This window comes from Zootermopsis nevadensis, unplaced genomic scaffold (genome assembly GCF_977971745.1).
Source record: "Zootermopsis nevadensis isolate Lab colony 2312 unplaced genomic scaffold, Znev_1.0 Znev_ptg000021l, whole genome shotgun sequence".
Taxonomy (NCBI): domain Eukaryota; kingdom Metazoa; phylum Arthropoda; class Insecta; order Blattodea; family Termopsidae; genus Zootermopsis; species Zootermopsis nevadensis.
In genome coordinates this window covers 10,144,171-10,156,712 of record NW_028259153.1, presented here as the reverse complement: position 1 = coordinate 10,156,712, position 12,542 = coordinate 10,144,171, and the positions used below count along the sequence as shown (strand labels likewise).

General features: G+C 40.1%; 1 protein-coding gene across 2 annotated transcripts in view; it reads left to right on the top strand.

The window, feature by feature from the left end:
• Positions 1-403: 403 nt before the first annotated feature.
• The window catches only part of LOC110837357 (venom dipeptidyl peptidase 4-like), a 60,972-nt gene continuing 48,833 nt past the window's right edge, over positions 404-12,542 (top strand). Inside the window, exon 1 of one of the 2 annotated variants that reach the window (XM_087352852.1) lies at positions 404-1,004. In XM_087352852.1, the coding sequence (XP_087208978.1) occupies positions 951-1,004 (54 nt within the window). In that variant the 5' untranslated portion in view covers positions 404-950. Of the gene's footprint in view, positions 1,005-2,787; positions 2,993-12,542 lie in introns of those variants that run through there. The other variant, XM_087352850.1, reaches the window with a different exon arrangement.

Below are 12,542 nucleotides of genomic sequence, written 5' to 3'. Positions count from 1 at the left end.
GTTTTTGTCAAGTAAATAATATAGATTGCTGTCATCTAGATTCACTGCTGTGAAAACCTCTAATCCTACATAAATAATTATAGCCTTAACTATCAGACTTTTTGTACTGTGTATATATATCAAATCCCCAACTGAGCTTTATGTTTAGTGTATTTCACGATATACATAATTACAGTTGGCAATGAGGTTTAAAATTCCATAGAACATCACAATAGCCCTTAAAATAAGAACATAGAAAACTAGTGACAACTTGAATGGCTTATGAATTGCTTGGCTTGTTACGTTGGCAGTAATGTAGATATCTCGAAAGACCTCCGGACTCGAAATTTTTTGCCTTCGTGTGCATTTAAACTAATATGATTGTGAAGAAAGTTTACTGTAATTTGTTGTTTGCCTCAATTATTGGGAGTAAAAACGCATTTCCTTTCGTTTTGCAATTCATTTCCGTATAGAGTTTGAAAGCCGGATACTGCACTTCGAACGTGATGTATGTAGCGGAGTGCCATGTGTTAGGATTTGTTGTTTATGCCAAGGTACCTAACAACAAAGGAAGTGACAATCCAACATTGGCATTTTACTCTTATATCAGTTGTGCCTTTTTAAAATAACTTCTGGGTAAGCATTTGCTAAATTAAAACAATGTGAGGGCTTCCGATCCCGGGATATGAACGGTTCCATCATCCGTCACTATAAATTGCACTTTCGTCGGTCACACTGCTGTGAAATAAAAAGGCAAGCTTTCCCTTCTGCCTTATCACGCATTCTACATCTTTGTAATAGGTGGATGGTTGGATTAACACTGGACGCTTAACTTCCGGTTCTGACTAGATACGAGGTTTATTTTTCAGGCTGTGACTTGTCACTCAGCCAACGCATGGGGCTTGAAGTGTATTAAGTTTGTCAGTGCTAATGTGAACGATAAAAACATGTGAACAATTAGAGCAAATGTGATGTTTTCACCAAGAGTTCCTGCGTTGCAAGAAGTGTATTCTTCTGTTCGAATGGTAAGTACCATAAAAATCTACTCTGTGCGTTGTACACATATTCAGGCCTATTAATATAAGTGCTGTGTGGCTCAGTGTTCCGATATATATGCGGTCTTTATAAGGTTAGAACTGCCTAGGCGTGGGTGTTGTCCTCTCGAACACAGGGATCGTGGGTTTGAATTCCACATAATCCATAAATGTGTGTCCCCAGCATTGTTGTTTATTTTATTTATTCTTTGTTTTGCTATCCTGCGACGGGCTGACCCTCTGTCTTGTTTCCCTCTTTCTCTATGCAGTTCACTGTCGTTCGATCACCCTGACACTAGGAACGCCGACTTCATCCCAGTGAACACCAATATAAATTTTTCATGTTTATTAATGTATTATACACATTAAGTATCGTGTTTCGTATGTCTTTGGTTCCCCTAACCCGATTTTTTCCATAAGGCCTTAACTTAGAGCATCGCGGTTGTACCGTTCGCGAGGGTTTTCAAGAACGTAACCCCTACGAACGTCGCTAACTACAAAAGATTGGGGGGGGGGGGAGAAAGCCTACCATTACGTCAAAAATAATGTGATCCTTCTACCTGGTCGGTGTGTCGAACATGCTTCTTCTGATTGGTTGTCATTCCTTAAACGCCATCTTTATTCGTAAATATTATTCCAGTACATACAACACTCGCACAACAAAATCACTGGAAAACTGTAAAAAGTAACCGCAACCTCCCCCATATTTTCAGGACAAAACTGCAGTTATAGATTATGTTGCTGAAGAAGGTACTACATATAGCTACCAGTGGCAAGAGGTAGCAGGAGAATTTTTATCTTCTGATATTAAACACCAAAAATGTTCAGACCAAGACTATTGGCCCCTGCATTGACAGGGTAACAACATTTTTCTCTAATGTGTGGTTTGTATAGAGCCGAATGAAACGTTGATTATGAATAAAGAAATTGGAAGAATACTGAAGGAGTGGTCACTATTACTTTGAGGCGTTAATCCAGGAAATACAAGAAAACTTCAGGCAAGATAGTAGGCCTTCAGACCGAGAATCGAACTCAGGACCTCCCAAATATGGAACACGAGTATTAGCCACTCAACAGCGACGCTTTGTAACAACTTACATGTTTCCTATTTCCCGGTTCTTGTTATACAGCGAAGCGCTAGGTTAGACCTACGAGGCCTAATTATCAGTTTGTAATATATCTGGTCGGCGTAGGGTTAATATACAGAATGTTCCGGAAAGATGAACTTTGGTGACCGCTGTCAACTGTGCCACGAATCTAATGGTGCTCCATTAGATTTGCTAATTCACTTAATGCCGTTGCTGACGTATGTAATGGTTTGGTTTATTAAAACGTATTTATTTGATTCATTGAATGTGTGTTTACATATTTTTGGGACATCTTGTATTCTAACACTTGCCACTTTAGAGTTCTTAGGTTTATAATGATGAAGTCGGTCACGTAGTGAAGGGTAGAATCAGCTCTCGACGTTGAAGGACGGGAGACGGAATCCATATTCCTCTGCATTTTAGAATTGGCCCATGTTTAGTGGTTCCCTTGTCGCCACGGCGAACAGATTGGGGTAGCCTCAGAGCATGTCTGGATGCTGACACTCTCGTCCAGCTGATAGCTTAGTCACTATGATGACTGAGCCATCAGCTCCTTGTGTACATTCAAAATATTCTGTGGAACTGTCGGTAGATTAGCATTTTCCATCCTTTTCCAAGTTGGTCGTAGTTGTCTGCCGTATGGCAACACTGCGGTTGGCGTATGTCACTTCCTACAGCCTACCTGATGAGTGAAAGTTTGCTGTGGCGAGAAGGCAAGGTAAAGGTTTGGCATTGCATTCAGACTGTAGTGGGGCTGTAGTAAGAGGTAGGATGGCATGGCCGCGAGCCCTGAAGCCGCACGAGTATGTTGTGGTGCAGCAGGCAGATTTCGAAGAACATGCAGAAGACGTCATCAGTCCCTGTATAGACCTGTCCGATGTACGTCGACTGGTAAGTGATGTGTGGCAACGTTGCATTGTATCACCATAACCAATCCTTTGTTATGACTGACTTATGTGTCTCCCGTATTTTTAACCAACATACTGTTTTCGTTGTCCGTCCATATTTGAAGTGCCGGCGAAAAAAATTTACGTGCGGTGAGCATATTCATCTTATTTTTTCACTTTCATTTGGTCAGTTTTTCGATTTTATGTCGAAGGCTCAAAATTGAACTGTAACCGTAGTGTTTACATTCGTGATGCATCTTTGAACATTTTTATTTATGTGTCCTGAAAGTATAAAGACAAACAGAAGGGAGGTTTATGGTGGCATTAGAAAACGAATAAGGTTCGAAAATATTATTATTCAGTTCGAAACTCGTTACATCCACCCAATGGCGCTACAGCCTAAGCCGGGCCTGGCCTTCCTCGGGTTTTGCAATAGTTACGATTTATGATCATCCCACAGCAATCCTGGAGGACGGATGGGTTGCTTCTTCGTCTGACTTCTTGCCTCTTAGGGAGGCCCTGCCGGTGTAACTTGAGGGGTCATTGAAACACAACGTTCCACCACCACATCAAGGTCACGCAACTCCTCGGTGGAGTCGAAACATTGCCCTGTCTGTTTTCCGAGATCGGAAAGACAAAACAAGTATTTTCTTCCATTTGTTTTGAATGGTTGTGTAACGTGAAGCGATGCTTTTCCAGCGTTAAACACGTGCAATAGTTTCAAAAGAAATTGAGGGGAATTTCTGGAGGACGGATGTGGACAGATCACGGATGTAGGCCTGCTTGAAGTTTCCGTAATTCATACTTAGTTTGCCGTTATGTAAACATTGTTTACAGTCACTGGCGTTTTTGTCGCAGTGGAATTTCCAGTAATTGGTCTGTTCTGCCATAACTGTGACGTGTTTTGTAATATTATTAGTATTATCATCATCATCAAGTTGAAGGTAGGACAGACTCGTTCCGTCTCGCAAGAGATGTTGATGTTTCTTACAGCGTAAAAACATGCAATCAGATGGTCTGCAATCTAACAACCTCTGTTAAAAGGATACAGTGTAAATGTTACATGTAATGAGAAGAATTAAGAATTGTGACAAATGACACTCGTCAGCTCAGTGTGAACTAGGCTTGGTACTTGTAGCAGTCAATGCATTGCCATTGTTTATATTTGGTGTACCACAGTTTTCGTGAATGGGACTGCTTAAGTTTGTAATAAATTACACATGTTCTGTATATGCAATCTGTTTATCTGTGCTTAGTTTTTCTTGGTATTATTTTATTACACATACAAACTTAATCACACTACATAAGAAAAATATTATTTCCTCGTATTTCGATTAATATTCTCCGAACTGACATTTACGTAAAATTATTAAAGTTTCGGTTCTTAATGAGATTTTTATTTTTGATTGTGTTCCAAAGTGGAACCTTTTTTAAAAATCTTATACCGTTGAACTTCAGGTAAAACTGAGGTTATGGTCGTCTGATATAAACTGAAATAAAATCAGCCTGACAATTCTTTTCAGCTGTTAATTGTTACAATACTTTTATTTTCCGTCGTTACACAAGCTTATTGTTAAAAATCATATAAAATTTCACATAAAATTGTTACATTTTAAAATTGACGACATGTTTCGATATACAATTCTATCATCGTCAGGTCTATCAAAATTAAAATTAAAATCTGGTGTATCTGTTGCTCTGCTTATATTGCTTTTGTTTTTATCCGTTTTTATTATATCTCAGGCTTCTTCCATTTAATTTTGGAGACGCGCCTGGGTGCCTATATCGGGTTGTGTGTGAGGTGCGTGTCCGTTGTTATTGAATGGCAGACAGAGTTGCTGTCTGCCATTCAATAACAACGGACACGCACCTCACACACAACCCGATATAGGCACCCAGGCGCGTCTCCAAAATTAAATGGAAGAAGCCTGAGATATAATAAAAACGGATAAAAACAAAAGCAATATAAGCAGAGCAACAGATACACCAGATTTTAATTTTAATTTTGATAGACCTGACGATGATAGAATTGTATATCGAAACATGTCGTCAATTTTAAAATGTAACAATTTTATGTGAAATTTTATATGATTTTTAACAATAAGCTTGTGTAACGACGGAAAATAAAAGTATTGTATTGAGGAACACAGGCATGATGCAATTAAGATATAAACTGTTAATTGTTATTTAATAACGCCAGTGAAATTTCCTTTTTACTATAAGCTGCTGGAATTCTATACTGAATATTTCTGAATATAAAACTCAATGTGTAAAATAAAATGTACTGTAAATAAATCCCATACAAAAGGCTAAGAAAAAAATTCCGCTTGTTAGATTCCTGTCGAGTAGAGATTGCACAGCATCATCTAGCAACTTGTTATCCTTTTAATATGACGTTGTAGTTAAATGCTGAATGTTTCATTATACAACTCCGCCTAACATCCTGCTTCGTTATCCATAAGCCTGGGTGAAAAGTAGAAACATCGTCATTTGAGTGCTACAAAATGTTTTCTCCTTTGTTGTGCCTTAATGAGGGAACATGCGGCTTATACGTGAGATCCCTATTATCAGAAAATACATCCCTTAGTTAGTAATTACCTGGACGATAAAGAACTTTCAACAGAATGTAGTCACGACAGAACATCGCGACGTGCGCGTTTAGTATCTCCATTGTTATCGGAGCGTAAAACGAAGGCCGCTTAAACAATGACGTTGTTTCCGTACTCATAATTACGCCAGAGTAATTTGAGGTAGACAATTGTTAAGTCTTTTATAGCGGAATATCACCACTTGTGGAAGCGATTAGAACTGCATACAGTAATTTAGATTCAGACCGTGGAGGGAATAAAACAATTTGAAGACCTAGATGCAGGTGGGAGATAATGTTAGAAGGCATTGTAATAAAATAGGACGTGAGGTCGTGGATCGAGGTGCGATCGGAAAGTTTACAGACTGCGCCTATAAAAACCCGTACACTTATCTCAGGTATTAAATTCATTAATCACCCTCAAAGTAGTTCCCCTGGGAGTGAACACAACGATCCCAGCGCCGCTGCCAAGCCTGGAAGCATCCCTGGAAATCTTTCTTTGTCAGCCTGTCAAGCACCATCTGCGATTTTGCCTGAATCTCTTCTATCGTCTCAAATCTCCTTCCCTTTAGCTGAATTTTCATCTTTGGGAAGAGGAAGAAGTCACACGGAGCTAAATCCGGCGATCCGGCAAGATCTTTGAGCTCCTGACAAACGAGAAGTCGATTCTGCTTCTGGTCCTCAGACAGGAGCCTTGGCACAAACTTGGCTGCGATGCGTCGCATGTGGAGTTCTTCCTTTAGAATCAGCTGACAAGTCCCATAGCCTATCCCAACAATGTCGCACAAGTCGTTGATGGTACGACGTCGATCTTCGTGAATGGCCTGCCGAATCTTCGTAACATTTTCGGGCGTTGTGCTCGAAGATGGTCGTCCAGAACGCTCGTCATCATCGACAGAGGTTCGGCCATTTTTAAAACGTGAATGCCACACAAAAGTTTGTGCACGACCCATTGCGGACTCCCCAAATGCTTGCTTTAGCATTTCATAGGTTTCCGTAGCCGCTTTGGCGAGTCTTTGGCAAAATTTGATTTGTTCATGAAAATCCGCCGTTCCGAAATCGCAGGAGGGTCGGTGTAATGCACTACCAAAACGCCCGTAACTAAGCAACAAATGCTAACTCGATGATGCTGGCTGGCACACTGATTCACTATGAATGTAGGCAGCACCCCCTAGCGGCAGAAGCTCGTACTACATCCGGTTCGCCCTCTATTGACACAGTCTTGAAACTTTCCGATCGCACCTCGTACCTGTCCCAGAATAGGAGCTCTTGTGAACACGATAATATAAACGAGAAATGCTGTCTTCTGGGTAGTAGCGCCGTGTTTTCTAATAGAGGTCTGGTAAAAGTTCTTGCTGCCTTCATCAATAGAACGTGATGATGAAGGCAGCATGGCCAGACTACACAGCGTTACAACCCAAAAACAAACATCTTCAGACCCCAACAGATAGGCGGATCTGTAACTGTTCTATAGTCGGCGTAGTAGTTTTTGGCCGGTGGAATTTTCAAGGGGAAGGCTAGGAGCGAGTCACTTGTGCGATGGTATAATGCTGACTGCGCCGTGGAGCTTATCGGACTGAACGCCCAAACAAAAGAAATACACTGGGCGTGCCACCTCAGGTACACAGAATAGGCCCGTCCGGTAGCTCCGCCAGCTTCTCCACCGGGCAAAAAGTACTGCGCCAACTATACCAGAAACCTTTTAGGTTTACCTTTTACTACACAAGCTTACTCTTGGTATCGTTTCCTTCCTAAAAGCAACGCCTCTGCAATAGCAGGTTAATATACTGCAGTTGTCTGAAGTGAACTATCGCAATTAACACAACTGACCCAAGTAGAAACTTAGCTGTCTTCCTGACACTATACATGGCGTCTTCCCTGAATAGGTTTTATTTCTTCACAAAGAAGTCGGCGTATCGCATAATTGAATATTCCACGGAGTCGTATGTATAGGCGCTGGAAACCATAGGCATGGCGCTGTATCGGACGTAATTATAATGCTTACCGGCACATCTGTGTAGGCACTAATGAATGGATGAAGGCTAGCCGGGGTGAAGCTTCATTGGGGGAATTTATTTATAATTACATAGGGAAATTCTGTTCTGAGGCTTTCTTGGGCGCAATACTAGGGTGGCGGTATATAGAGAGGAGCTGTATGTGGCGTTGGCTGTATATTGTCACAAAATCAATTGTCTATAAAACTTTTTAGATATTTAAATTTCGTCGGTGTAAGCCCTAATGTTTAGTGTTATTACGAATGATGAAAGGCTAGGAGATTTCAGTACTGAGGCTGGAATAGTCATGGCGGAAGTAATCATGGTGTTTTATTTTGATTCAGATAACCGGATACAGTTTAGAGAGGGGGGAATGGGAATAGCTTTCCCATCCAGTTTTACAGTACAGTACATTTATCATGAAAACGACTCCCCCGCCAAAAAAGAATGAAGTTGAAAGTAATAGAACGACGGCAAAAGTGTCAGAGCTCTACTGCTGCTCTGACCTGATCGTTATAACCAATAAATAATTAGTTACGTCGGCAACCATGATCCTCTTAATGTTATAAGACGTAGGCCTGCAATTTGCTGTTGTGGAAGATAATGAAGGAAAATTTCTCGCTTGAAACAGATTTGCGGTTTTATCAGATGTTTTTATCACGAGCCACTTCGGGATATTGTGAATCCTGTTGTTTAAAACATGGCTTCCGTTTGAACTTACGCTATATACGATGACCAGTGTGATTGAGGATACTGTGGTTACTATCACGAATATCAAGAAAGTGATGATGTGAGTTGGTTGAACTTCCAGCGTACAATCATGTCGGCTGGAGTACGGCCTTTTGTTGTCACGTGATTCGTAATTTTTCTTAATTTTATTGTATTACGATGGAACTGATATTTGTATTGCTTTTGAGAAAATTTGTTACAGTAAACTAGAAAGTCTTTTTATAAATGTGTAATGCTTAAGAAAGGGGTCTGCAGTGGCCGCGCGGTCTGAGGCGTGGGCCTTGCGCCGCTTGGTCGCTGGGACCGTGAGTTCGAATCCCACTCAAGCCATGGATGTTTGTCCGCGTTGTCCTGTGTACACGTAGAGGCCTTGCGAAGGGCCGATCCCTCGTCCAAGGAGTCCTACCGAATGTCTATAGATCGAGCCAACGAAAAGTTGGGACCCGCAGTGCTCAGGCACTTGAAGAACGGGTCGTTCCCAGTATCCCCAGTAATGCTTTAGAAAATCGCCTCATTTAATCTCTGATTGAACAAGCTGCCTTTACTACATGAATAGTTTTATATATTTCGCGTGATCTGAAGGTGTCTAATCTCAGGTCCCTGAAACACCGGAGTAGCAGGTCTGAATTCTGGTTGTGTGGGCCCCCTTTTTTCTGTGCTGTGTTCTGTGTAACTCTGACTACCCTTTGCAAAGAAAGATGTCTAAATGTAGGGCAAAAGTGGGGAACTGTGCTTGGTTCGCATTCTGTTGAGTCACGAAAAGAGACTCCGAGTCAAAAGAGAATTGTTTTTAAATGGGAACAAGCCTTTCATGTACAGCCATACACCTTTACACGCTTGGAATTAATTTTTGTAAAAGACAGCTAATTGAACAAGCGTTATGCAGGGTCGGGACGTTTTAGTATACTACTTATGGAGATGCGTAATTTATTACATATTTTGTAAATGTTAGGGTTTAATTAGGTTGGTGAAATAATATTACAGGTAGTAAATATAGTTTTATACATTAAATAAAATGGTCTTATATACACTAATTATAATTACTGTTTAATTGTTTGTGCCAAATAAGATTTACGTGTGTTAAGTTGGGTGTGTGAGCGGCTGTTGGCAGCCTTTAACTTTATAAATGGCTTCACACAGTACAACTGCTATTTATTTTATAGAGTAACAGTTTTGAGACCAATGTTGTATCGGGCATTGTTAAACAGGGAATTTCTGAATTAACGTATAATTAGTGGTGCAAGGTTTGCCGGAAGCAATGTGTTGAATGTCAAGCCGTTGTAGAAACTAATCGTGGATCAGGATAAACGAAAGACAACGGATAGGTTACGTTCGGAATTTACCTTCGGTGATAACGAGACAAATCTTGAAACGTCTCGGATCTCGTATATTGCGGCAGTGTTGCATAGCTCAGAATTTAATGAATTTGGTATCTTGAGGATATTGACAAAAGTTGGTGCGTTGGGGCATGGAATTTCCGATAATTGAGTTTGAGATCGCAGTGTCTGTTGAAACGTTAGTTGATCGAGATACGCCGCTCCAATTTTCCCGCTACCCCCACCTCCTCGGATGATTAGAATGTCTGCAGACACGACGGGATTAAATCTAAGAAAGAAAATTGCTTTCAATAATCACTCATATGTTGGTACTGAGTACAAAGAAAGAAATTTAGGAAGTGGGGAAGGAAATGGCTGATAGTTGTGCTGTTTGTTCCTCTAGTTTAAAACAAAATGAACGTGTAGTTACGTGTTACGTTGCGTGGAACTTACTTAGCGTTAAGGGACTTGTAAACATTGTTATAAATTGTATGACGTGAAGCTTTCACGGCGGATGTCATGAATAAAATCTTCTTGGGCCAGTAGCCGCGTCATTTGGTCAAAATTTGCCGACGTTTCGAGGGCCAACTCTGTTCTCATTATCAAGGCTAGTCGATCAGACTACCCATAAGACAGTCATCTTCACACTTAACGCCGCCGTCAGAACCTGAAATCTCACATTCGGGATTATTGTTCAGTATTTTCAAATTATGTTATGCAGTCCCGCACAACAACAGATATACAATCTACTTTAAAACATCAGCCTATATTTCGTATTGCAGCAGGTGTTCTTCCTTCGTTTCGTTTCGTTTCTTTCTTTCTTTCTTTCTTTCTTTCTTTCTTTCTTTCTTTCCTTCCTTCATCCGTTGCCTTACTCCATACCTTTGCTTTTGTACGTGGCTACACTTCATTACTGCGTTTGCACAAACCAACAAATGGCTCCCACTCGGTCAGTTCACGGTATACAGGTGACCACTAAGTTTTCATATAAAGTGCTTCAAAGACCACCACAAGAGACTTCAGTAAGTTGTGAGGAACTGCACTACAAAACATTGGAAGGCAATGAATATTTACTCCGCATAATTGTACAAGAAAATGTTACACAAATAAAGGACCTTAGTTTCCAAAAATTTCTTCATATGACAGATTAGGAAACAGAATGAGACAGATATCTTGATCTCTACGGATAGTAAATAACTACATGGAACAAAGAATGTCTATTTCTCGAGAGGTTAATAGTCGTTCGTCTGATTAAAGAATTCCCCGTCGCTTATAAAACGCAAAGATTTGCCGCCATGTTTCCAAAACGCCACAACCGTTCTTAACCTGAGCCAGATTAAATGAGTTCCTTTATGATTCACTTTAAAAAAGTTCTTTGATCTGCGAATTTGTCTCCCATGTTGCCACTCCCCTTCAAATTTTTCGACTAAAATTTATGTGGGATTATCAAAATTATTATATTAATTGAAGTGGCCCCCTTTCATAAGATTAAATCATTTTACTTAAACAACGTTCCCGCACTCCGGGTAACACAGCAACTTTAATTAAGGTTTAAACGAGTGTTGATGATAAGGGATGCGATTTTAGACTTTATCTGCAAAAAAAACCCTTTAAAATTCCAATCGGCTAACCTGAATTTAATTAAACTCCATACTTTCCAGTTACTACACACTTTTACTGCTATTAACTGAATCTCCCAACCCACATCATTTTGCATTTGTTTCGACACCCGAGTGAAGTTATCACCCTAGATCACTGGATTTTGGATAACAGTTTCTTTAACGTCACGTTCTCAACTAGGCCTGCACAGATTGTATTGCGTCGAAAGGACGAATGATTAATTGAGAAAGATATGGAAGGGCTCAATGACGGGATATTTTAAGGAACAATTCCAGCATTTGACTTTAAGGACTAAGACAAATCAGGGGAGACCCCGGTCATGATAACCTGCCTCTAAGTTGAGAGTCGAATCCTGGGTCTCCCGAGCGTTAGTGAACAGCTACTTTGTGTGAAATAGGTTAGTTTTTGGCTTTAAGATTACGTAGACCTATAGTATGTTACTTACAAGCATCATTGAAAGGAACACTGTCGCAAGCCTGTTTAATGTAATCGCCAATTGATAATTTTACAAAAAGTATAAAGTTTTTTCACATTGAAAAAAGAAGCATGCAAGTGATAATGGACAGAGTTCAGTGACTCTTCTGTATGACTTTTCGAGTTATTTTGTTTGTTAGCAGATTCTTAAATGTTGTAATGTAAATACTTCTCAAGTTGCGCTGAGATTATCTGATATGTAATAACTACCTATTAGCTAACAAACAAAATAAATATTCTGTAATAGAACCAGAATATTTATACTGATGATACCAACGAGAGCCATTTAACATTATCCTGCCGTATCCTTTCAATTCTTGTGCTGATCGCTATATCAGAGGTTATTATATAAAACTTGTTTGAATATTTATTGTCTCCCGGGTCCCAAGGAACGTGATATAATTTGAACGGATTTATTCGTACACAATTACCTACGCTAATTATGACTTTTCTTCGTAACAAAATTAAAGAACTGCGCTTTCATTAAAATCTCAATTTTGATTCGCTGTTATTAACCCCTGACACTCCCGAATTACGAACTCGATCTAACAGTATTTTGGATTTTTCTGTTTCTTGATTCATGTAACGATGCTATTTTAGCTGCATAGTTTATGTGACGTGTGCTAAACGTTCCTCTGAAAACAGTTTTCGCGAACGTACCTAATAACCTAATACAAATGAGTAGTCTGCAGCTTTGCGGTCTGTATTCCGCAATGCACTGAGATTCAGCGTGTGGGTGATACACAGCATAGTAATTGAAGCTACTCAGGTAATCCCTCATAATCCTTTGTTATAAGAGATCTCTGCTTTAACTAACAGGCACAAGTCGAGGGC